This window comes from Ctenopharyngodon idella, chromosome 17 (genome assembly GCF_019924925.1).
Source record: "Ctenopharyngodon idella isolate HZGC_01 chromosome 17, HZGC01, whole genome shotgun sequence".
NCBI classification, from domain to species: domain Eukaryota; kingdom Metazoa; phylum Chordata; class Actinopteri; order Cypriniformes; family Xenocyprididae; genus Ctenopharyngodon; species Ctenopharyngodon idella.
In genome coordinates, this window is record NC_067236.1 from 19,886,710 (window position 1) to 19,914,114 (window position 27,405).

General features: G+C 34.9%; 1 protein-coding gene across 2 annotated transcripts in view; it reads right to left on the reverse strand.

The window, feature by feature from the left end:
* Positions 1 to 329: 329 nt before the first annotated feature.
* Positions 330 to 27,405, reverse strand: part of plcb2 (phospholipase C, beta 2) — a 32,969-nt gene continuing 5,893 nt past the window's right edge. Inside the window, exons 1-32 of one of the 2 annotated variants that reach the window (XM_051868597.1) lie at positions 26,619 to 27,070; positions 26,296 to 26,373; positions 23,127 to 23,195; positions 22,283 to 22,420; positions 20,918 to 20,997; positions 20,756 to 20,809; positions 20,224 to 20,299; positions 20,041 to 20,141; positions 19,793 to 19,956; positions 18,557 to 18,703; positions 18,280 to 18,437; positions 18,073 to 18,155; positions 17,881 to 17,965; positions 16,515 to 16,740; positions 16,167 to 16,231; positions 14,616 to 14,712; positions 14,330 to 14,414; positions 14,109 to 14,233; positions 13,818 to 13,969; positions 13,482 to 13,646; positions 13,298 to 13,397; positions 11,397 to 11,501; positions 11,255 to 11,310; positions 10,444 to 10,522; positions 9,978 to 10,295; positions 9,175 to 9,352; positions 8,766 to 8,892; positions 6,806 to 6,870; positions 5,822 to 5,842; positions 5,675 to 5,723; positions 3,632 to 3,730; positions 330 to 1,209 (exon numbers count right to left, since the gene is read on the reverse strand). In XM_051868597.1, coding sequence (XP_051724557.1) covers positions 1,039 to 1,209; positions 3,632 to 3,730; positions 5,675 to 5,723; positions 5,822 to 5,842; positions 6,806 to 6,870; positions 8,766 to 8,892; positions 9,175 to 9,352; positions 9,978 to 10,295; positions 10,444 to 10,522; positions 11,255 to 11,310; positions 11,397 to 11,501; positions 13,298 to 13,397; positions 13,482 to 13,646; positions 13,818 to 13,969; positions 14,109 to 14,233; positions 14,330 to 14,414; positions 14,616 to 14,712; positions 16,167 to 16,231; positions 16,515 to 16,740; positions 17,881 to 17,965; positions 18,073 to 18,155; positions 18,280 to 18,437; positions 18,557 to 18,703; positions 19,793 to 19,956; positions 20,041 to 20,141; positions 20,224 to 20,299; positions 20,756 to 20,809; positions 20,918 to 20,997; positions 22,283 to 22,420; positions 23,127 to 23,195; positions 26,296 to 26,373; positions 26,619 to 26,702 — 3,600 coding nt within the window. In that variant the 5' untranslated portion in view covers positions 26,703 to 27,070 and the 3' untranslated portion in view covers positions 330 to 1,038. Of the gene's footprint in view, positions 1,210 to 3,631; positions 3,731 to 5,674; positions 5,724 to 5,821; positions 5,843 to 6,805; positions 6,871 to 8,765; positions 8,893 to 9,174; positions 9,353 to 9,977; positions 10,296 to 10,443; positions 10,523 to 11,254; positions 11,311 to 11,396; positions 11,502 to 13,297; positions 13,398 to 13,481; positions 13,647 to 13,817; positions 13,970 to 14,108; positions 14,234 to 14,329; positions 14,415 to 14,615; positions 14,713 to 16,166; positions 16,232 to 16,514; positions 16,741 to 17,880; positions 17,966 to 18,072; positions 18,156 to 18,279; positions 18,438 to 18,556; positions 18,704 to 19,792; positions 19,957 to 20,040; positions 20,142 to 20,223; positions 20,300 to 20,755; positions 20,810 to 20,917; positions 20,998 to 22,282; positions 22,421 to 23,126; positions 23,196 to 26,295; positions 26,374 to 26,618; positions 27,071 to 27,405 lie in introns of those variants that run through there. The other variant, XM_051868598.1, reaches the window with a different exon arrangement.

Here is a 27,405-nt window from a genome sequence, read left to right on the forward strand (position 1 = left end):
CTAAAACAGGCTTAATTTAATTCAATATCATATTTAACCCATTATATATATATATATATATATATATATATATATATATATATATAATGTCACAATGCAATGTTTCTGAAACAAATTCGAATGGTTCTAAGATGCACTTAATTCCCTTTAAAATTATATTTCACCCCATAATAAAATCCCCCCAAAAATCTCTCTTTCTATATATATAAAAACATATAAATATATATAAAAACAGCCAATAGTCAGGGCCGATATATTCTGTCAATCAAAAGAGGGCAGGAAAATGCACTGAATTTGGGATTTGTGTAAAGAAAATGCTAAGAAACCAGTTTGATGTTCAATTTTAATAGTAATTATATGAATTAATAACATCCAGAAAATTAAGAAATATTAATTAAATCTTCAGAATTTAGTTAACGGGTGTTGATTTTATTTTGAGTAATGTGTTTGCTTATAACCGATACCAGTTACTCTGAAACAAGTTGATGAAATGGAGAGAATAAAGTTTTTATTTGCATTTCTTTCAAAAGATAATAATTAAAAATATAATGATTAATTATTAATAATAATGAAATTATCATTAATTTAAAAGAAGGTATAAAAGGCAGAACCCCCCAAACTATCAGATATCACTCTGAATAATCGGCTATCGGTGGAAAAATTTAGTATTTAGTAATATATATATATATATAGAAAGAAAATCAAGCCTTTAGGACAATTTGGATTAGAGTCTGAATATATCAAAATGCAAAAAATCCTTAAGGCTTCATTTTCTTTATACAATGTTTAATTTCTTATTTTTTTCCATTGTATTTTTTATTTTGGAGTGAATGACATCCCTGATGTGATCTTGACAGTCTTCATGAGATGTCCCTTCATTTTATACACTAACTTTCACTTGATTTTTCTGTCAGGTTGAGTGCTAAAGTGTATTACAGCAAAGAAGAGCACAATATATCATAAAATATAAACACGTGTAAAAAGGTAAATATTACATTAGAGTTGGTTTAAACTATTGTTAGGATCATCATACGGACATCATCCAACAAAAACGTGACTGTACTGTCCCGCGTGTTCGGAGCGGTTCTCGCCGGCCTTGTCCACGTGCTCCGGGAAATGAGGTTTAACGCAGGAGTTCACGGCCTCGGACAGATCGCTGGGCAGCGACCACATCTTCTTAGCGTGTTCCGCCACAGCGTCTTTGTTGAGCTGAACACAGATGAGAAGAAGGGACACCAATGAACAGCTAAAGACAAAACTTACAACAACAGCATGTAACTAGACCGTTAAAGCTGTGACACAGCAAAAACTAGCCTCGACGGGATCTGTTATGCCCTTTTACAAAGTCTTGATGTTGTTTTTGGCTCTACTAGAACAGGTTTTCATACTTGAATGTTCATTATCCTCCTCATATTCTCCATTGGAGGGACTTTTCAGCATCACACAAACTGTGACTGTAAGCTTAAAGCGCACTGTGGCAGATGGTTTATCTGAAGTGACACGACCAACCAGAGATCTACAAGTCCTGAGAGATTCGAGCGCTTTATTTAAACATGAGCGTCTGTTCCTGTCACAGAGATGCTCACGTCAGCAAGAGTCTGAGATCTTTGAGACCAAAGCATGTGAAACTAAAATATATCTGCATAAGGACTCAATTCACAATCCAGATGTTATTAGTGACAGCACATCTGGACCATTAACAGGAGATTCACTGATAAACTCATAATTCTGATCTCAGCTTATGATTCAGTTGCTGAATTAGTCATAGGCTTCTCTTCCAGTTATTACAGTCATCACCTTATTTAATTCTTTCCTGAACACTAGGCCAAATCTGACATAATGAAACGGCATTTCCATGGCATTTCCCACTGAAACTGAATATTCAGTGGGAAATCATGTGATTTTATCCATCAGGATTCGATGTCAGAATGTCGATGTCAGAAGAAAAGCTGATACCGTTCAAAAGTTTGGGTGATTATTTAATGTTTTTAAAATAAGTCTTTTCTGCTCACCAAGCTGAATTCATGACATGAAAAAAATACAGGAAAAATGTGAAATATTATTACAATTTTAAACAGCTGTTTTCTATGTGAATATATAGTAAAGTGTAATTTATTCCTGTGATCAAAGCTGGATTTTCAGCATCATTACTCCAGTCTTCAGTGTCACATGATCCTTCAGAAATCATTCTAATATGATGATTTGCTGCTCAAGAAACATTTATGATTATTATCAATGTTAAAAACTGTTCATATATTTTTGGAAACCAATAAATGTTGTTGATGAATAGAAAGCTCTAAAAGAACAGCATTTATTTGAAATACAATCTTTTGTAACATTATAAATGTCTTTACTGTCACTTTTGATCAATTTAATGCATCTTTGCTAGTGCGTATTACGGGCCGTTCACACAGAACACGTTTTTCTATTCCAATGCGCTGCTTTTCCATTGTTTTTCTATGTAAACACGCGCTAGACGGATGCGTATGACCGTTACGCTCGCGTGTTTTGCAGCACCTCTCACATGAGCGTCATGTTTTTAAGACGCCATTTCAAGTTAAAAGAATTTTAACTTTTACACGCAGCGCCGCTCATCAATGTCAGTTCCAAAACAGTGGACCAATCAGAAGAACTCGGAGGCGGGGCAAGGGTTGCGAGCTTCTGTTCACAGTAGCAAGTTGACGTGGCAAATGTTTTATTCGTTCGTTATTGCATCACATCTCAAAAGCGTGTCTCGTGACCCTCGCGTTCTGCACTGCATTTTTTAAAAGGCAGCGGCTATTTGCACTAAGTGAAAATAGCATATTTTCTTAGTGATAGATGCTATTTACACTAAATGACAATAGCTATTTACACCATGTAAAAGTGTCAGTTCTTTGCAATAAGAGTAAATAGCAATTAGATGCTACTCTATAAACACTTTTAATATCATTAAACATTCGTTCGCAGTTTATTTTCATTTTTATTGAACATAAATGTGAACTTGGCAAAAGGCGGATTCGAACCCGCGTCGATTGCGTTAAAAGCCATGTCTGCGAGCCTTACTCGCTACTGCTGCACCACTAAAGACATTGAATCCTGTACGTCTTTTTCAAAACTTGACTGGCCCAACCAGACATTGGTGGGCGGAGCTAGTGTAAATAGCGTTTGCCAACAAGGGACGCTAATTGCACCTAGTGTAAATAGACACTCTGTTTTTTTAAAACCATTCCTGAGCGCTGCGCCAAAGTACACTTCACTTTTTACGCGCACACGAGGGTCAGCGTACAGTGCGCGTGATGCAAATTTCGTCATCAGAAGAGTACGCGTGTACTGTACGTGCACAGTCGGATTTTTGTAACCGCACAGGTCGCACATGCGCATTTAATTTTTTTGCAGTAATTAGTTTATCCACAAGGTGGCAACTGTGCCCTGGGGGCGTCGATTCACAAGATAGTCAAAGAAAAACTGCATAAACAGAACAGAACGGAACGCGTGCGAGCTACAGCGACAACGGAGGCCTACATATACGAGAAATTGCGTGAAGAGGTTAGAAAGATTGATGTAAGATTATATACACGTCTTCTTTTTCACTGCAGTAATGTGCGCTGATGAATGGTTGACAGTAGGACAGTAAACGGTCAGTATTTACCTGACTGATCAGCTCTCTGATGTTGGCGAGTGTGGCGGCCTGCTTCTTCTTCAGACTCTGTTCCTGAGGAGAACCGTCAGCGTTGCTGTTATCTGCAGACTGAAAGAGAGTGTGCTATTACATGCGTTATCAGCACACACACACACACGTGTTCAAACGCACAGTCATCTGTAAGCATAATGTACCTCACAAAACTACACAGAAACACACCCTGATGTCATGTGCGCTTAGATGTACTCAAAAATGTATGTAACAGAACACATTTATGGTGTTAAACCAGTGGGCTGCATTGATCTCCAGTTCGTGTGTGTGTGTGTGTGTGTGTGACTGAAGACAGAAGAGAGTCCATGTGCAGCTATTGTTCGTACATCACGTTGAGCCGACACTCGACACTCTCCGCACAGACTCCATCATTCAGTTCAGAAGCTCATTTAATGTGGAAAATTAAACTCTGTGACCTTTAACTTTAACTTGAGGTGGTTTGTGCAGTTGCATCAGACCAAAACACCTTCTTAGACTGAATCTGAGCCGTCTTATTTAACAGCAACAAATGAAGCACACACGAGACTCACGGTTGGTTCTTATAGATCAGGGATTTTTGTCAGCCGAACCTATTTCTCTAAAATATTAACCTGAAGCCTCACTGAGATTTAAAGCTAATATTTAAATAATTCAACAACACATTTGCATGTTCATGATTCTGTGATGTCAGTTAATGGTCACATGACTTGCAGGTAAATAACAAAAATTAATTATTAATAATGAATAATAATAATAATAATAATAATAATAATTAATTATTATTAATACAGATTTTATTATGATTTTTTATTATTTTTAAATTATTTATTTTGATTTGACATTTGTATGATTTAATTAATTATTAGTAAGTGTTTTATTTTGATTGTTTATTATTTTTTAAATATTTATTTATTTTAATTTGAGAGTTTTATGATTTAATTATTAGTAAGTGTTTATTTTGATTGTCTAATATTTTTTATTTATTTATTTATTTTAATTTGATTTAATTATTAGTAAGTGTTTATTTTGATTGTCTATTATTTTTTATTTATTTATTTTAATTTTATATTTCTTTATTCAATTAATTATTAATAATTGTTTTATTTTGATTATTTTTATGATTAAATTATTAGTAAGTTTTTTTATTGTTTATTCTTTTTAAATTATTTATTTATTTTAATTTTACATTTCTATGATTTCATTATAAGTAACTGTTTTTTTTATTGTTTATTATTTTTAATTGTATTTTAGTTTACATTTTTATAATTTAATTATTACTAAATGTTTTATTTTAATTGTTTTTATTTTAACTTATTTATATTCTTTAAAATATTTATGATTTATTTCTCAGTAAGTGTTATATTTTCATTGTTTTTATTTTAAAATTATTTATATATTTTTTGTTTACATTTTTATTAATTATTTGTAAGTGTTTTATTTTGATTGGTTTTATTTTAAAATTATTTATTTTAATTTTATTATTTAACAACACAATACTCTAAAAAGCATAAATATTGACTAAAACAGTCATTCAACAATTTTCCACATTTATGAACGCAATGACGCATAAAGCCGAGCATCTGCGTTCACATACTTGTATATTGTGAGCTTTATAAATAGGTCTGAAACACATTTTCTGTGAACTTTGCGTCTTAAACTCCAGTGACATTCTGTTGTGGCGATGGAGATGCAGAATTAATGGAGCGGTGAAGGAAATAAACAGAAAAGTGAATGAATTTCGATGAGCCGCACGAGGACAGAGCAGAAGTGAGTCATAACGCACATGTTTTTATCGTTCACCTGCAGTAAACATCACGAGAGAGTCCAGAGAGACCACATGTTAGTCAGGGAGCTCTGATCTGATCCGTGTGTCTGCGTCTGTTAAAACTCAACCCAAACCACGGCTTTGTGTCGCACCGTCGTCATGGTTACGGACTCTCGTCTCAATTGCACTCTCTTGTTCAATTGCTGTCCGTCTATTTTTCCTTCTGTGTTTGACATGCTCATCATGTGCTGTTTTACCTGAGCGTTATCATTGTCCAGCTGCTCTGTACTCTTGCATTTCTTCATTCTGAAAAGGAGAATGAGAAAACATGAGGATTTGTGTGTGTGTGTGTGTATGTGTGTGTGTGTGTGTGTGTGTGTGTGTGTGTGTGTGTGAGATCGTACCTGTCCTTCTTTTTGGGCTCGCTGAAAAAGAAAAAAACAGACTGTGAGGGTGACAGATATTGTAAATATAATATGTATTTTATTTGATTTAGTTGTTAATTCCTCATTTTGAGCTGTATGAGGAGCTAAAAGTGTGTCAAAGCTACTAAAGCATTGGAAAGATCCTGATACTGAGACGCAGACTAGTTCTGAACGGGTCGGTCTGTGTGAGTAAACAGATGTGATCTGCGCTAATGGGGTTGAGCTGGTAACGGTCCCACTCACGCTCACGGCGCGGTTTACCCACAGAACAATAATAATTAACAAAATAATTAACAAACAAACTGTGCTGCATGTAGAAAAGGTTAACGACCTCTAAATCCCTAGACAGAACACACTCACACACACTCACACTCACACACACTGAGATGCATTAGCTGATTTAAAACACTCGATAGCTTGTAGCACAGAATGATTCATCTTTGCTCTTTCTTTCTTGCAGTTTTGTTTTTCATTTCTCTCATTTCAAAGGTCAAGTGCACTGAAACAAATGCACACTTACTCACACACATTCACTCACACACACTCACTCACACACACTCTCTCACTCACACACACTCTCTCACTCACTCACACTCTCTCACTCACTCACTCACTCACTCTCTCCCTCACTCTCTCCCTCACTCACTCACTCACACACTCACTCACTCACTCACACACTCACTCACACACTCACTCACACACTCACTCACACACTCACTCACACACTCACTCACACACTCACTCACTCACACACTCACTCACACACTCACTCACACACTCACACACTGACTCACTCACTCACACACGCACTCACTCACACACACTCACACACGCACTCACTCACTCACACACTCACTCACTCAAACACACTAACACACATTTTATAACGAAAAGGAATACCAAAAATGTCACATTTTTCCCCATAACGTAGGGTTTACCAGGTACACACACACACACACTCACCTGTTGAGTGCCTTCATCTCACTGCAGTGCTTCTCTGTGGCCATTTCCAAGAGTTTGGTCAAACGCTGTTGCACAGGAAATACAGGAGAGAAGAAAACAGGAAGTGTCAGGTACATGTCAGAACAGAACCGACAGCTGGCCCTCAGAGCCGGTCTGTGATCTGGTGCGCTGCCACACGGAGGAAATGAACACAAGGACTTCCTGTCACTTAAAAGAAAACATGTCTGTTTCTCAATTCCAAGAAGGCAAAGAATGGACATCTCCTCACGAGCTGCACTAGTACTAGTGATGTCTGACTGTATAAGCAGGAGGCTTTCTCTGAGCGCGAGCATGGATCAGTCCAGAGGTGACTGCGGTCGATGTGAGTGTAAGAGAGTGTCGCGGGTCGGTCATGTTTACTCTTCCACTGCAGAACATGATTGACTCCTGATCTATGCAGATCAACTGAGTGCTGATGGGTAATCAATACCTGGAGAGAGTCCAGCAGGAACAGCACAGGCCTGTGAGGATGCTCACTGATACTCTCAGTATGGCCCAAATCAAACAAGAATTCATAGAATAATAATAATTATCATCATCATCGGCTAATTGAAATGCTTAGTATGGCAGAAATCAAACAAGGATTTATAAAATAATAATAATAATAATAATAATAATAATAATAATAATAATAGGCTAATGAAAATGCCCAGTATGGCCGAAATCAAATAAGAAATAATAAAACAATAATAATAATAATAATAATAATAATAATAATAATTATAATAATAATAATAATAATAATAATATTTATATATTGTATATTGTGAAACAAAAAAAAAAAAAAAAACTGTGATCACTGTATGATTATGATTTGTATTATGATTTACATTTGTTTGGTCAAACGTAAATGGTTTGGTTTACAGGAATTAATTGGATATTTGGGATAATCTATACAAACTGTATCATATACACACATAAATATAAACATTTTGTTTGGTCATAAGCAGACATGCATGCAAACTAATGCAAATTTTAAAAAAGAGACATTTTTGATTGATTTATTTGTGAGTAGAACTTTAATTGATTCAAAAAACAAATAAACAAATGTTGAATAAAATAATCCCTATATGAAAAAAAAAAAAAAAAAAGATTTAATTTGACATTTTTAATGGGACTTTTTTTCATATAGGGGATATGGTTATTATATTCAACATTTATGTTTATTCAGGGCTGTGGCTTCAATAGAGCTGCAGTTAGTAGTGTGCATGAATGCACAGGGTAGAAATTCAACTGAATTTATATTAAATCTGGTTGTTTTAACCAAGATTATGCTGCAAGATGTTTTTTTCCAACTACATTTAAGTTCCCTCTTATAGGTTAACCTGCAATTTGGCAAATTTCCAGTTTATTCCCATTAATTCCCATATATTCCCATTAATTCCCCTTATATTCTCATTAATTTCCATATATTCCCCTTAATTTCCATATTGTCCAATTAATTCCCATATATTCCAATGGAAAGCTTCTTTAACTTTGAAAATTTCCAGAATTTTGCATCCCTAGTCATAAGCCAATAAAACCCTTTATGACAATCACATTTTGATTCATTTGCTTTTTGGAGGTAGTTGCTAGCAGATTTACACTGTGTACACTCTAAAAAATGCTGGGTTGTTTCAACCCAAATTTGGGTCAAAAATGGAAAAACCCACTCTCAAATGTTTAAATGTCCATATCTGACCCAAATTTAGGTTGAAACAACCCAGAATTTTTTAGAGTGTACGATGATTTTTACCATGATTTCTGCCACAAAATCTGCAAATGTCTTTCATCGTATGGCAAAATCACGTACTGCGACATGCTCTCTGATGACTGATCAATGGTCTTTGTGATGAAGCTCAGTTCTGACACTGTAACTTAGGTCATGTGACTGTCAAAACACCTGTCAATCATTAGCTACAGTAAATCATAATGTCTGTACCTCAGTGTTGTGTTGCTCTTTCTTCTTCTTGAGTTGATCATGTTGCTCCACCAGCAGCACTCTGAGCTCCGACTTCAGCTTCTGCTTGAGTTCATTCATCTGATCACCTGCGTCTGATCCTTCAGACCTGGACAAACACCATCAGAGGACATAAACATGAAGTTCAACAGAAGTGTTTCCCGCATGTGTTGTGCCGTGGACGCGCACTAGACTTCTTAAACCAGCAAAACTCCCTCGGTCAGCCTGTTCCACCTGAAGACCAGCACTGATCTTCTTATGATTAACTAAATCTGAAACTATCAAAAATAGTTCCTGTTCACTGAAATAAAGCTGAAATAAAATGCAACATAAACATTAGATTACTTCAAGTTTAAACTAAGTTGATGTGCTAAAATTACTAAAACTTTACTTCTTGGCCGTGTTCTTCTTCTTCAAGGCTTTGAACTGGTCGCTGTATTTCTGAATGAGCTCTTCTCGTTTCTTCTGAAACTTCTTCTCCATGTCTTTCAGGTCTTTCTCTTGTTTCTTGGAGACCTTCAGGAAGTTCTTGTGCTGCTGCAGTTCTTCACAGGTCACAGTGGAGGGATCTGAAAACAATAAACCTCACAGTGAACAGGACTACAACCAATACCAGTTAAAGACTGTTAGTCAGATTGAGTTAATGCAGAGGTATTCCTATAACTAACTAACTACTAACTAGCAACTTTGAAGTTTGATTTTTTACCGCCATGCCAGTTTCTTTAGCTATTTTCATGGCAAAAAACAATACTTATTATAATGTATTTATTAATAGAATCTAAATAAGGTATTTCAGATGTATTTTTTTCCCTTTTCAACGGTATCAACAGAATAAAACAATTTTCTTAGAGGACTATAAATATTACAAATTATAAAATAAAATAAAATATGTTTGACAGACAGCAATTAAAAAAGTAAACGCAGCACAACTTTATGAATTTATGTATGCTTTATGTATAACTAACCTTTATCAGATAATCAACTATAATCGTCATCTTTCGTTATACAGTATGAGGGCATAATTACACCATGTGGTTACTACAGCATTCAATATTAAAATGAACATGTTAGTCATTTTGTGAAGATAGTGGTGGTTTAGTGTTAGTGACTGCTGTGTCTGAGATTTACTAAAGTAGCGAGTCAGTGTGATGAAGTTGTTACAATGTATCGTGTAAATTCCGTCATGTGACTCACCTGACGGATCAGAAGGCGTTTCTTCACTGGATTCTTTGGTCTCTGGGACAACATTCTCTGTAGCTGCAGCAGGTTCTGGATCTGGATTTTCTTCTGATGTTGGTTCAGGCTCTGGTTCTGGTTCTGTTTTTTCCTCTGGTTTGGGTTCAGGCTGTGGCTCTGGTTTTGGCTCAGGTTCTGGTTCAGGTTTAGGTGGTTCTGGAGCTGGAGTCTGTTCAGTCTGTTCACTGGGAGCCTCAGCTGGAGGTGCGACGTCGCCCTCTGCTGGTTTCTCTACAGCTTCAGCTGAGACAGGAGCTTCTTCCGTGGCCTTTGGTTCTTATAATACGTTGGATTCATAGACAGATAGATAGATAGACAGACGGACAGATAGATATAAGTTATCATTCATAACACACAGACAAAATATTACGTAGCATGGTGTCAGATTCTAATACCATGAAACTTTGAGGTGTATGTTATTTACCTGCAGCAGGTGCAGGAGTGACAGACTTCTGGACTCCGTCAGCAACAGGTAACTCATATTCACACACATATGTTGAACTCTGGAGCACAGATTAGAGACATGCTTTTATATATTTTAACATTTATAAAATGATTATGCAAGAGTCAGTGTACAGTCATTTATCCTAACAGAGTTATAATATTAAGCAGAGGAAGTTTTGTATTGTTTAATTTGCAATAATAACCGGTTGATTGTACATGATCACACTCATTACATGGTGACTTATCAAATAAGTAAATAAATGATTCTGAAATATTAGATTTGTGAAAACAGATCGATGTAAAACATTTAGAAATGGTCTTGCAGTAGAAATTTAAAGAACATTTTCTTGACTTAACATATTAGATAAAATATTATGCACATATTTTTCAAAGATCAAAGCATTTTTTAATCAAAACATCCTTAAAACAAGAAAAAAGATGTTTTCCACTGAGATAAGAAAAATAGTGTTTTTACTTTTTTTTGAATTAGATAATTTTTCATACCCCAGTGGTAAACAGCATTTTCTTGTTTTAAGCAAAAAAAAAAAAATCACAAAATGTAGTTAGATTTCTCTGAAAGCAAGACATAGTCAAGTAAATATATCTGAAAATGACAAAAATTCAAATGATAATGTCCTTTGGGTTTTTAATTTAGGAGAACCTCCATGTTTGTACACTGTAGCTTAATCCAAAAAAACTTCATGCACTTAATAGTGCACTAATGTCCTTCAAGGGCACTTGAACACAGATGGTGTCTGCGCATCTATTATTAGTTTGTTATTTAATTCTACCTCTGTCTTCGGTGGCTTTGAAGTCTTCACTGGATTGAAAAGTGCATCTGAGAAATCTGCAAGTAAAAACAATAGTTGACACTCATATGAGTGGTTAGTTGATGTTGCTACAGTAAAGTATGATTTTTGGACAGTGACGTACCAGCGAACGCAGCGGGGATGTAGTCCTTCACCTCGATGTGCACAAACACAGACGGCAGCGTGAGCGGCATGTTGCTCTCGCTGCGCAAACAAATGTGCTGGAAACCTGCAAACGATCACAGGGTGAATGATTGCTCTGAAAAAGGTTGTACACAAACATCAATGTCTGCCATGATAATGTAAAATTTGTTATCGTAAACATATTAGAATCTAAAGCACTAAAAGATGTGAATTGGCATAAATGTGTGCAAAGAGCGCTCCATTTAAAATCACTAAAAAGCTGTCACTCATATCAGTTCTAACATGTCTGTGATTGGCTACATTGCTCAGCGCTGCAAAAATACATTGGTTGTGTCTGAAATCGCCCACTACACCCTGAAATACAGCACTATTTGAGGGGACAGCCATTTGTAGTGGACGTTATCTAGTGCACTTATTCAATCCCATAATGCACCGCAATAGTGAGTGCGTCTAGAGAATACCCATAATGCACTGTGAGGGTCATGCCAAATCAATTCCTGTGTCTCGCCAGAAGATGGCGCCCACAGCTCAATCATTCAAAATTATGAGATAAGTCAAAATAACTTTAAATCATAATTATGACATACTAAGTCATAATTTTGAGATAAAATGCCAGAACTATGACATACTAAGTCATAATTATGACATACTAAGTTGTAATTTTGAGATTAAAAAGTCATAATTATGACAAAAAGTTGAAATTATGGCATAATAAGTCATAATTTAGAGATAAAAAGTCGAATCTATGACATACTAAGTCATGATTATGACATACTAAATCATAATTGTGACATACTAAGTTGTATTTTTGAGATTAAAGTCATAATTATGACAAAAAGTAGAAATTATGGCATACTAATTCATAATTATGGGATAAAAGGTCATAATTATGACTTAAAAAGACAATCATGATATACTAAGTCATAATTATGACATACTAAGCCAATTTTGAGATGAAAAAGTCATAAGTTTGACATGAAAAGTCGAAATTATGACATACTAAGTCATAATTAAGAGATTGTCAAAATTATGAGATCAAGTCAAAATTATAACTAAATCATAATTATGACATACTAAGTCATAATTTTGAGATTAAAATGTCAATTATGACAAAATGTTGAAATTATGACAGTATAATTCATATGACATGTCATAATTTTGACTTAGTATAAGTCAATTTTGAGATTAAAAAGTCATAAGTATGACATGAAGTCTAAATTGTGAGACACTAAGTTACAATTATGAGACAAAAGTATAACTTTAAATCATAATTTTTACATACTAATTCATGATTTTGAGATTTTGAGAGTCAAAATTCTGACATACTAAATCAATTATGACTTATAAAATCATAATTGTGACATACTAACTCATAATTTTGAGATTAATATCAAAATTATGAGATCAAGTCAAAATTATGATTATGAGATACTAAGTCATAATATTGGGACAAAAAGTCAATTATGACATACTAAGTAATAATAGTTATGACATTTTAAATTGTAATTATAACATACTAAGTCATAATTATGTGATTAAAGTCAAAATTATGAGATAAAGTAAAAATTATTACTTTAAATCATAATTATGACATACCAAGTCATAATTTTGAGACGAAAAGTCATAATTATGACATAAGTCAATAATTATAACATACTAATTTGTAATTATAACATACTAAATCATAATCATGAGATTAAAAAAGTCAACCTTTTAAGTCATACAGTAATTTCAACTTTGTCATAATTATCCATTAGTATGTCAGAATTTTGACTTTTATGTCATAAATATGCTTTTGTTTTCTTTTGAGTCAGAAATAGGCTGCTTCATTCCTAATTACGACCAGAATCCAGTGAAGAACCTGTACGCGGCCCGTCTCACCTGTCTGAAGAGCGTCCAGAGGGATGATTCGGTGACCTATGAATTTTCCGCCCTCCTCCTGAACCACGAGCCTGAGGTAGGCCATCTCCGGCAGCAGGATCTGCTCAACATCACAGAGACCCTCAGCCTTATGAAGCCTACATAACATTCATGATGTCACGAGCAGAAGGTTACACCAGCTGACCTTCTCAAAGACGAAGGGCTCCTCGTTCCACTCCGGGTTGATGGCGTTGGGTGTGGGGCTCCATTTGGTGCGGTATTTGCGTTTGGGATCTTTCGGCAAACCGATGAGCTCGACCTCCACTCCGGTCTTCACATTCTTGTCCGACAGGAACTGACCGGAGTAAATCTGAACACGGGTTACAATTCAAGAAAGATTAGTTAAAATGAGACATATAATAATTTCCAAATCTACGGCAAGTCAGATCATTCAGTCGGTAATCTGCAAAAAGCACCAATGATTTGAAGGAGGAACTTTGTTTCACAGCTTCATATCAGCACCAATGTATTTGTGAGTTACCTTAATGGTGAGAGTGCTGGCGATAATGGTGTCGATCCTGTCAGTAAAGGGATCAAACTTTTTGTCGCTCCGGCGGAGCACGTCGTGTTTGAGGATGTAACCCGTCCTCCCGTTAAACTCGAACAGAGCCATGTTCAGCTGCATGGGGAAATCTACAGCACGATATGATCAAAACAGAAGATCTCGCTTCAGAAAGAGTCTTATGAAAAGAGCTGATGTAGCCATTGGTGGACAGTTTTTAAAATCAGTCTCAGTTCATCATCTGTGATTGAATCGACATCAGCGTCTCACCCATCGTCTGGTAGTTGAGCGCCACGAACTGACATCCAGCGCTCCAGAAGGGCTGAGGACTGTAGTTTGAAGAGTCCACACGGGTTCCTTTGGGGTAAATACGACTCATCTGCCTCTTATTATATCTACAGTCATCAGTATAGGAAAGCACTGACACCGACACACGAGAAAACACCTTTAACAGTCATTTTAATCTGATTCAGAGTAAATGTAAAGGATACTCCACCCAGTCCACGGCGTTCTTCGCGATCAGACTCTCTCCTTTGGTTTCCACGAAGGAAGAGATGACAAAACTCTTGTTTTTTTCTGTATTAGGACAGAATCAGATGGTAAAAACACAGATCCAAAAAATAGATTTTACACATTAATAGCTTAAAAGGTTCAGCAGGACAGGAATCATTCGCCAAAAATGTTTGTGTAATATTACATCAGAGGTTTTAGGTGCATTTGTCATATTTATAAATATACATTTATGTGAGAAAGCCAATAAAATCTGGTCTAACTCACTGGCTGCGTTCTCAAAAGAGATGAATTTGTTGGGCTGTACGTAGTTGACCAGTGCGGACATCTCCTCGTATGCTGTCACTTCCTGTCCAGCGGTACCCTGAGAGGAAATGGAAAATAATTACAGATTAACCATTTTTAAAAAATTTTTTTATTTAACTTAATTTTATTTATTTTAATATAATTTTTATATACTACTCCTGTGGTCTGACAAATTACATTTTCAATGATTTAATTTTTATTTATTTATTTATTACAAATAGTCAGCGTAGTCTCTCAATTAATTTAGCCCCATAAAAGCTAACAAAATATGCTAGAAACATGCTAGTAATGTGTTAAATCATGATAGCAACATGTTAAAACATGCTAGCAATGTGTTAAATCAGCTAGCAAAATGCAAAATTGTTAGCCTAGCAATGTGTTAATCATGCTAGAAACATGCTAGCAATGTACTAAATCATGATAGCAACATGTTAAAACATTCTAGCAATTTGTTAAATCAGGCTAACATTAGCAAAGTGTTAATAATGCTAGAAATATGCTAGCAATGTTAAATCAGCTAGCAAAATCATGTTAGCCTAGCATTGTGTTAAATCAGTTTAACATTAGCAAAGTGTTAATCATGCTAGAAACATGCTAGCAATGTTAAAGCATGTTAGCAAAATGTTATATCATGTTAGCCTAGCAATGTGTTAATCATGCTAGAAACATGCTAGCAATGTTAAATCAGCTAGCAAACTGCAAAATCATGTTAGCTTAGCAATGTGTTAAATCAGGCTAATATTAGCAGTGTTAATCATGCTAGAAACATGCTAGCAATGTTAAATCAGCTAACAAAATGCAAAATTATGTTAGCCTAGCAATGTGTTCAATCATGCTAACATTAGCAAAGTGTTAATCACGCTAGAAACATGCTAGCAATGTTAAATCAGCTAGCAAAAAATCATGTTAGCCTAGCAATGTGTTGATCATGCTTGAAACATTCTAGCAATGTGTTAAATCATGTTATCAATGTGTTAAATCATGCTAGAAACAATCTAGCAACGTGCTAAATCATGATAGCAACATGTTAAAACATGCTAGCAATGTGTTAAATCATGCTAACATTAGCAAAGTGTTAATCACGCTAGAAAATTGCTAGCAATGTTAAATCAGCTAACAAAATGCAAAATCATGTTAGCCTAGCATTGTGTTAATCATGCTAGAAACATGCTAGCAATGTTAAATCAGCTAACATGTGCTAAATCATGTTAACAACATGGTAAAACATGTTAGCAATGTACTAAATCATGCTAGAAACATTCTAGCAATGTGCTAAATCATGATAGCAACATGTTAAAACATGCTAGCAGTGTGTTATTCGCGTTAAAAACATGCTAGCAATGTTAAATCAGCTAGCAAAATGCAAAATCATGTTAGTCTACCAATGTGTTCAATCATGCTAGAGACATGCTAGCAATGTGCTTTTGAACGCTAGTGTACTTGATTTTTATTTGTGCATTTCTGGATTTCTGATCAATCTTTCTTATCACCCTGCAGCAGAATTCACTTCACCTCATCGGAGTTCTTCATCTTCTCTTCGTCCTGTTCGTCGTGGTCGTCATGTTCTTCACGGTCGTCTGTATCAGTTACACACAAAATACTGCTGTTATTTTCTGTCCAATCATCTCTACAAACACAGTGGCCTCCAAAAAAGTATTTAGACAACCATCCAATCAATTCCCCAGAGACAAAATCAAGCCCCACCCTACATTTGTTCTTGTTTGAGAAGCGGTTTCACTCAGATATACGTCAGAATAGGGAATAAAAGACTAGCACAACTTCCCTTTCATGCCGACTTTAACTTGAACAGTCCGCTGACAGTGAAAACTTGTTTCAGGACTTGTTTACAGATGAACTCACCGGTTGCGGCAGGAGGGTCGTTGCCTTCTGGGTTGGCTGGAGAGGGTTGGTTTGGATCAGTGGGTTGGTTGGACTCAGAACCATCTGTAGCTTCATTCACTTGTTCTTGAACAGACGGTTTCTTTGCCTGCTCTGGTTTGCTTGGAGGAGCACTGCTTTTCTTGTTCTTGATCAGTATTTTACCCATCAGCTCAGACGGACTCGGAATCGGGTGACCTGGCTTGAGCTGGAAACCAAAACCGCAGAACATTACATTAGATATTAAGCAGAATTACTAATTGTAATATAGGTTTATTGCTAGCATTACTTTTTTTTTTTTTATTACTCTAATGCATTAACTTACATTAACAAGCACTGCATTTGTTACAGCATTTATTCATATTTGTTGTTAAAATTAGTTAATAAAAACACAGCTGTTCTTTGTTACTTCATGTCTGCTCAGGTCCTTTGTAGTCTCTCAGTTAATTTAGCTAACATAAAAGCTAACAAAATATGTTAGAAACATGCTAGCAATGTGCTAAATCATGTTAGCAATGTGCTAAATTATGCTTCAAACATGCTAGCAACTTGCTAAATCATGATAGTAACATGTTAAAACATGCTAGCAATGTGTTAAATCAGGCTAACATGTTAACAATGTGTTAATCATGCTAGAAACATGCTAGCAACGTTAAATTATGCTAGCAAACTGAAAAATCATGTTAGCAATCTTAAATTATGTTAGAAACTTGTTAGCAACATGCTAAATTATGTTAGAAACTTGTTAACAACATGCTAAATCATGTTAGCAACATGTTAGCAATGTGTTAAATCAGGCTAACTTGTTAACAATGTGTTAATCATGCTAGAAAAATGCTTGCAACGTTAAATCATGCTAGCAACATGCAAAATCATGTTAACAATGTGTTAAATCATGCTAGAAACATTCTAGCAAATGTGCTAAATTATGCTAGCAACACAATAAAACATGTTAGCAATGTCTTAATTCATGCTAGAAACATGCTAGCAATGTGTTAAATCGCATTAGCAAAATGTTAAAACATGTTAACAGTGTTAAATCATGCTAGAAACATGTTAGCAATGTGTGCTAAATCATGATAGCAACATGCTAAAGCATGCTAGCAATGTGTTAAATCATGCTAGAAACATGCTAGCAATGAGCTAAATCGTGATAGAAACATGTTAGCAACGTTAAACCATGCTAGCGACATGCAAAATCAAGTTATAACATTGGCTTTCTAAACTTTGTTCATGTCAGCTCTCTGTATAAATTTGCTTAATGACTTTCAAATATTTATCGTGCCACTGTAGAAATATGTAGAATGTTTGTAGAACTCCACAAAACCATTTCCACATCTCAACTCACAGGATATTTGTCCAGTAAATCAACGAGCAGAGCGTCTCCAAAGATCGTTCTGCAGTAGTTGGCCATCTTCTCCTGCTGCTTCACTCTGAAACAAATACATGAACCATCTGAGCCTGTTTACATCACAGCATCAAATCCACAGTACGAGAAGCAAAATGTGTTTATGAATTAAATATTATGGACGTGTCTTACGAATCAACATGGTTCTCAAATGAAAGCACAACAGGATACTTGGACGTTTTGAAGGCACTCTCAGCGATCGCTTCAATCACGTCCTGTCATGAAGAAATAAGAATAATCTGGTGTAAAGTTGAAGTTATCCTGAGTTTCACACACTTATAATGAGCCTCCACTGCACATCCCATAATCACAGCGAGAGCTCTGATTGGAGGAACCGACCTTGAACAGGATCTCGGTTGTCATGGTGAAGCCGTGGGTGATGATTGGCTCTTCATCTGGCGGTTTGCCCTTCCAGCAGTCGAGCTCCAGACAGCGGCAGCCGGCAAGGAGACACTGGCGGTACATCTCCGGTGATGATACGCCAGTCAGCTGCCCGGCTGCAGGGAACATTTTCATCAAACATTTGCATTTTGTATCCAAAACTCTTGATTGAAGTGTTAAAGTTTAGGCTATAATTGGAGAATGAGTCAGAAAACTGAAAGGAGAGAGGCGTTACCTGTGAGATAGGTGTTGTGGGAGGATTTGACAAAGTAATGTGGGAGGGGTTGGGTCATGTCGTGACTCTGGGCCAGTTTGTCCAGCTTCACCACAGACGTTTCAGATCCCATCAGGTAAAACATCAAACCTTCTGGAGAAATCTGACCTGTAGCAGGAAAACTTTATGTTCATACAACCTCATGTTCAGTTGAGATCAAAAATACTGTTTTGTTATTTACTGAGCTGATCTAGCAAAATACTAAATAATGCTAGCAACATGCTAAGACATGCTAGCAATGTGTTAAATCACGCTAGAAACATGCTAAAACATCTTAGCAATGTGCCAAATCATTCTAGAAACATGTTAAATCAAGCTGTGTTAAATTGGGTTAACATGTTAGCAATGTTAATCACGCTAGAGACATATCTAGCAACAAAGTGACATTATTTTAGTATCATTGAGATACTATTATATTTTTAGTAATATTTTGAATTGGTTTTTATTTTTATATCTTCATTTTAGTTAAAATTTTAGTCATTTTTCTAAACATGTCTATCTAGTATTTAATATTAGTTTTTATTTCAGGTTTAGTTTTAGTTATTTTAGTTTGGGATGCACCAAAATGAAAATTATGGGCTGAAACCGAAAATTCAGTATGCATTTGGCCGAAAACCAAAAATAAATAATAAATTAATTAATCAAACTTTTTTTTTTTTATAATCAACCCTCCAATATCTGTCACATCTGCCAGCTGAAGTGCCCAGGATCACCACCAGAGGGCACTCCTTCCATCTTCTTTATCTCACAATGAACTACATTTCATTTGTGTCGCGCTCGTCGCTCATTAGCAAATCGCTCCAGCGGCCTCGTTCCGCTCCAATGGCTTTCAGCCCCACCCTGCTTCATTCTACAGTAATGGTAATAACTCTTTAATACATTAGCTCATCCATGAACATGATTTCTGCCGATTCCTGTCGGATTCTGTTCCACCGGCTGTAGACGTGAAGACATACTTCGATACTGCGAAATCAAGCTATCATCAAGCTACACCTTTGTTTTGAATAAGTGACGTCTAGAGGCGAAAATTACATAGTGTGCCTTTAATCGTATTACTGGCACTTCTTTGCCTCTTTAAGATGAATCGCTTGTTATGTTCCTCAGTTGTAAGCCGCTTTGGATAAAAGCGTCTGCTAAATTAATTAATCTGAATATCGAGTCTGAAGGAATGAAAGAAGCGCTTCTCTGAACACTCACCGCGGCTGGCGTTGGATGAGCTCGGCTCGTATTTCTCAATGAGATTCTTCACCTGCTCGGGTCTCACGAGCGGAAACAACTCCTCGTTGAGGCGAGAATCTCGCTGCTTCTCGTTCAGGAATTTCGTCAGCATCTCCTTCGTCATGAAACCCTTTCCCTTGGTGCTGTGGATGTCATAATCAAACACCGATGAATAATACGGAAGCTGAGGTCACATTATCAGCAGCAGCTGGAGTGTTTTTACTCACAAAGATGTGAAGATTTCATTGATCTCAGGTCTGGGACACAAATTCAGCATGAAGGTCTTGAACGCCGCTTCAGTGAACACATCCGTCTTAATGGTGTCAAACTAACAACACAAAACAACTGATGGTTAAACGCTGCATAAACACACACTCGTATACAAACATAAAACACACACACACACACACCTTTCCTTTCGGGAGGTTTGCCGCTGCCAGAGCAGCTTCCACTCTTTTCTTGTCTGCAGGAAACATCTTAAAGATACTGAGATAAAAGACAAAGATCATTATGAGTAGAGATTACATAGAAACATTAGCCTGATATGACAAGAATCACTTTAAACCCATTTAAAGTGGGTTTAACCCCTCCTGTTTAAACTGCTCACTCTACGCGGGACTCGAACCCGGGTCCGCTGGCATGGGAGTCGGGCTCTCTAACAAGGAGGCTAAAGAGAGCACTCTCTAGCATCTGTTGCTAGAGCTCCTCTTGAGATCAGGGGAGTGAGGTTTACGCGCACAGCTCTTGCAAGCCTACGTTTGTTACACTCACCCCCCTAAACCTCACTCTCATCCGGGTCACGGCACCAATGTAACCCCTCCTGTTCGAACCGCCCGCTCTAAGCGGGACTCGAACCCGGGCCTGTCCGCATGGGAGTCGGCCGCTCTAACAAGGAGGCTAAAGACCACACGCACAGCTCTCATATATATATTTCTTTCTTACTTTTTAACAGGGATTTTTCCATCTTTGTTGGTGTGCAATAAGAGGCGAACATACCTATAGAGAAGACAGAATGAAGAAAAACGTCAAATGTTACAATTATCAAGAGTCTATTGGGAATATAATTCAATATTTGTCATGTCATGACTAGTGTCAAATCCTCACACTTTCTCCAGGTAGGTGTGTCTGCAGGCGTTTGCTCTCAGTGTGTTGTATGCTATAGCAAGGATGTCGTCAGCCCACATCTGTGCCAGAAAGAAACATGATAGATTTGAGTTCATTAATATTACCCTTACAGAAAGTACTACGGTATTGTCTGTGGTTTCCTGGGCATTGCTAGTCTGTTTCTGATTGGTTGCCAGCGTGCAGTTTGACGTTTAATACTTTGTTTGTTCAAATTATAATAATAGTGGTGATTGAATTAGCGTTTATTTTAGTCAGATGTGATTATACATTCCTCCACCAGGGGGCGTGTGATAAACTTCAGCGCTTTGAGGCACACAGAAATAACACAATTGATCTGCACTGCAGCTTATTAGTGGCAGGATATGAAAATCATAAAGTCATAAAGCTCATTTCCTAACCACAAAGACCAGAGGCTGCTTTGAATGGAACATTAGTTCTCATAGATGTGTGGCTGGATTCATTCGGTACTCCAGAAACATGAGTGCATTATAACTCACTCTATCCATCTATCCATCCATCCATCTATCCATCTATCTATCTATCTATCTATCTATCTATCTATCTATCTATCTATCTATCTATCTATCGTTCTATCGTTCTATCGTTCTATCTTTCGTTCTATCTATCATTCTGTCGTTCTATTTATCAATCTATCTATCTATTGTTTTATATATATATATATATATATATATATATATATATATATATATATATATATATATATATATATATATGTCTCTCTGTCTATCTATCTATTGTTTTATCTATTATTCTATCTATCGTTCTATCTATGTATCGTTCTATTTATCGATTGATTGATCGATCTATCTATCTATCTATCTATCTATCTATCTATCTATCTATCTATCATTCTATCATTCATCTATCGTTCTATCATTCTATCATTCTATTGTTCTATCTATCTATCTATCTATCTATCTATCTATCTATCTATCATTCTATCTATCATTCTATCATTCTATCTATCTATCTATCTATCTATCTATCTATCTATCTATCATTCTATCATTCTATCTATCTATCTATCTATCGTTATATATATCTATTTGTCTGTCTGTCTGTCTGTCTATCTATCTATCTATCGTTCTATCATTCTATCGTTCTATCTATCGTTCTATCTATTGTTCTATCATTCTATCATTCTGTTGTTCTATCGTTCTATTTATCTATCCATCTATCATTATATATATCTATGTTTCTGTCATTCTATCATTTTTGATCAATTTAATCTTTGCTGATTTGCTGATTATCTTTTTTTTAACAGGGATGTGTTAAAGTATGTGGTTATTGTTTTAAAATGAATAAAAATATAAAGCATGATACCTGGGCCACTTCTTTTGCAGCAAAGAAGTTGTGATACGTGAGGTTGACGGTGTCAGGACCCGTCACGATGGTCAGTGATTTGGCCAGATGATGGCTGTCAGGAAAATCCATGTTGAAGATGTTACGAACTTTAGGATGCTGAAAGAGTAAAACAATCATAAGACATTACTTGAGAACACGACAAAGCACCTGGACACTTAAATGACACTTCAGATCTCTGAAAAAACAGATATCAGAATATCAACGCAAGTCAAGCTTAAGAGTGAAAGCTCTAGAAACTTTAAACATCTCATCCATGACATCTGCTTTCCATACATGACCCATCAACAAGAACAACCCAGACCGGCAAACAAATCTGGCTTCATGCAAATGTGTGAAGGGAGAAACACGAGGTCAACGGCTGTGTGTGATGGAGGGAGAGACGGAGAAAATCATTTATATAATCATATCAACATCAAATATGATATCAATAATATTTTGTTTACATTTCTAATAGTACTTTAAAATGTGCATGTCAAAACTTCTCCTCTATAAGTCGCTTTGATGGATGAAAGCATCTGCTTCTAAATACATAAATGTAATTTTGTGAGAAAGATGATTTATTTTAATGCTCTGTTTCTGTAGTGATCTATAGATGAGTTGACTGTGATTGCTGTGGAAGTGTATGATCCTGGCATGATCGCTGAACGCTGCTGTTTGCAAGGCAAATTCACACAAATACTCAAATGCAACAATGAACTCCAACACTGAAACTCCGTCTGAAGGCCAGCAGGTCTGTTTAGTCATCAATAAAACTGAGTTATGCAACAAAACACACATTACATAACATGGATACGGCACATACTTTAGGGACTTTGGCATATTTTCCTGCTCTTGTGTCCCTGATGGTGGCGACATCCAAAAACTCTGTTTCCTGCAGGACAGAAAGACACAGGAAATGACGTCACAGGTGAAGCACAGAACAGGAATAGAGCAATAACATGAATTTCTGAAGTTCAAACTAGAGAGCATGATGTTCGCAACGCCAAGGTCATGAGTTCGATCCCAAGAGAATGCATGAAATGATTAGCTTCAATGCATTGTTAGATAAAAGCAACTGCCAAATGCATAAAAAATAGGTGAAATATTCTCAACAGGGTTATTATAGTTAACTAAAACCAAAAGTAAAACCATTAAAAAAACATTTTGTTACTTGAAATAAAAAAGTTAACTGAAATACAAATAAAATATATATATTTTTACATTTCGGCTAGTTGCATAATAATAACTAATAATAAAACTGAAATAGAAATTAATAAAATAATAATAATAAAAAAAACCTAATAAAAAATAAATGAATAAATGAAAACAGAAAAAATAAAAACTAATAAAAACTGTATTGGTATCTCAATGATACTAAACACTGATTGTTATTGTGGATTAAAACTATAAAAAATATTTTTGTTAATTGAAATAAAGCTGAAATAATATTAGTTGAAACTTAAAATTAAATGAAAATTAAAACTTAAATGAAAATGATAAATAACCAAAATAAAATATGTTCAAATTGAGGTACTTATATTACTGGAACTAAAACTGAAACTTTTATTATTAGTTGCCAATAACTAATAATAAAACTGAAATAGAAATTAATAAAAACTATGCAGACATATTTAAAAAAAAAAAAAAAAAAAAAAACCCTAATAAAAATGACAAAACTTTAACTAAAATTAAAACGGAAACAGAAAATATAAAAATAAATTGGTATTTTAATTATAATAAACACTGATTGACTGTTATTGTGGACTAAAACTATTAAAAACAATTTTTGTGAATTGAAGTAAAGCTGAAATAATATAAAAAATTATTAGTTGAAACTTAAAATTAAAAACTTAAATGAAAATGATAAATAACCAAAATAAAATATGTTTAAGTTGAAGTACTAATATTACTAAAACTATGAATTAAAACTAAATAGAACTATTTAAAAAATATATAATAAAAATGGCAAAATCACAAATTTACTAAACAAAATTACTAAAGCTTTCAAATTAAAATTAAAATCAAAATATAAAAATAAATACTATTTCAAAACATACACAAATACTATGATACTATATAAATAATACTAAAATAACACTGGATTTTATGACTAAAATAAAATTCGAATGATTATGTGATTTTTGCTGAAGGTCAAGGATTATATAAACCCCAGTGAACTGAACCTTCATCTACACAGTGAAGCTGAGGTTTCTGTCTCGATGTGTTTGCGTGTACATTATAACTATATTCTGTCAGATCAGAGCCGGTTCTCAACCCACAGAAGAGATCTGACACACCGCAAACCTTCATCAGCACAAATCAATATTCACACACACACACACACACACACACACACACACACACACACACACACACACACACACACACACACACACGAGGAAAGATGCTTGGAGGCCTGCGGCTTTTATGAATATTGTTTGGATGATGATTTTTTATAATAGGCAGGGGTAAGATGTAAAATATATACATAATCATTACACAATCAAATTATGATATTTTCAGCTGTTAGAGTTAATAGTTTCTCCAGGGGATTCATAATGGAGCAGCAGATAATGTTTGTTATATTGTGATAGAAAAGCCTATGAATTTCTGTAGCTCAAACTAATGATGTTCGCAACGCCAAAGTCATGGGTTCGAGTCCCACACTGTAAAAAAGAATGGTTGGTTTAATTTAAAAAAAGTACGTTTCCTTGTTGCCTTAACATTTTGAGTTCATTGAAATTAAAAATTTGAGTTAATACATTGAAGGCGATTGGTTTAATCAACAGAAACTCAAAATATTAAGTTATCTGAACCACATTAATTATTGAAGTTGATTTGACAAAAGAAAAAAACTGTTTACAAATCGTGAAAATAATTTTTTACAGTGCAGAGGATGCATGAAACCATCAAATGTAGAGCTTCACGGCACTGTAAGATAAAATCTTCTGCCAAATACGTAAGTGTAAAAACCCGTAATGCACAAAGAATAGGTGAAATATTCTCAACACACCATTAAATGAACATTATGATCATATTAGTGCAATTATTGTAGAATAATCGCATTCTCGTTACTTGTTACTGTTGACTAAAACTTGTTAAAAACATTTTTGTTACATAAAGCCGAAATAATATAAAAAATATTAGATGAAACACTTAAACTTAAAATGATAATTGTTTAAGATGACGCACTAAAAAACTGAAACTGAAATAATGAAGCTAAATGGAAAAATTGGAAAAATTACTAAAACTTTAAAATTATATTGTGCTATATTGTGAAATAAAAGTGTAAGTATATATATATATATATATATATATATATAGTAGTCAGCATTTGAAGTGGATCAAAACCTTTCAAAGTTGTCCTAAAACCTTCTTCTTAGGACAACTTTTATGAATTTTTTTGATCCACTTCAAATGTTGACTACTGTATATTATATATATATATATATATATATATATAAAAATAAAACAACATATAAAATTAATGTGGATAAAATTATCCACAGTATAGTGGTAGAGTTATACTTTATTGTCCTTTTACCCTGAAATTCATCTTTTCGTCTAATAATTTACATGACTAGATGACTCATTTGGACACTGTACTATGGTAATACTGTGGTTTTTGGACATTTACCATGGTAATATGAAGGTGCTCTTTGAAGCACCATGTAAATACTGTGGTATATGAATATGACAATCATTCAGTATCATGGTATATGTCAAAATAATGTGGTATTACCATCACTGGACCATAGTACAGTGCTTTTTTTTTTAAGTGTAAGTGGGACTTCAGGTAAATAATTTAATAATTATGGATTCAGCTGACAAAAAAAAAGTAAAACCATGTAAAACAAAGAGAAGGATACATAAAGAATAGGTGAAATTCTCAACAAAATATTAAACTGAACATTTAGATTTTTCTATATGGCAAGAAAAACAAGGTTCTACAACAAATGGTACAACAAAACCATGTTTTCTGAGCATCTGACCTTGCTCTGATTGATCCAGAACAGGTAAAATCCTTTGGGATCCATCTTCATGGTGACCGGTGTGGTTTTCTTGGAGTCCTGTCGAGAGTTTTATTGTAAAACATCACAAAAAACATTCTCATGCTACAAATGACGGTTTGTGACAAATATAAAATCATAACTGGACCATAAACATATATAAAAGAAACCTGAGTGACAAATATTCCCAAAAAATCACTGATGTCACATAATAATGTTGTGTTTTTAGAAGACACCGGACACAATGCTCAGAATCTCATGTATTTCTCAGTGTTTTTGCTCTGAATATGATGATGTGGACTTACTTCTTTCCATTTTGTGAACCTGTCTCCCTTCACGAGGTACTCTTTGACATCAGGTTCCTGTAGCGTGTGCCGGTTTCGACTCATTTTGGACGGATCACCACAGTGATGTGGTCTGGCACTTCAACTCATTGTCCCAGGTTAGAATGAAGGACTTTGAGGCTAAAACTCGACTAGAATGAGCCGGCAGGACGTCCAGCCTTCGATATGCATTGCAAATGAGTGTCAAGTGCGGACCGGACCCACCCTGTTCAGGTGTACCAGACTCACGCCTGTCTGAATCAAATCATCTGTCTAAATTTAAGATTTATGCATTTGAATTGCATATAAAATTTCCATCTGTTTGATTACACAGTTTTAACATAAATTAATAAACGCAATGTGATGCATATTTGTCAATCAAACATAAATTAAACTTTCTGCACTCATAGTTTATTATTAAAGAATCAGCATAAATCTGTTCATTGTGAAAACAATTAAATTTATTCAGTTAAAAAGCATCAACATGATTAAAATATGCTGTGGAACATACTGGATTTAATATATATATATATATATATATATATATATATATATATATATATATATATATATATATATAATATTATATATATTGGTTTTAATATATATTTATATATTAAATCCAATATGTTGTAATATATGTATATATATGTATATATTATATTATATATTGGATTTATATATATATATATATATATATTTTAAATCCAATATGTTCCACAGCATATTTTAATCATGTTGATGCTTTTTAACTGAATAAATTTAATTG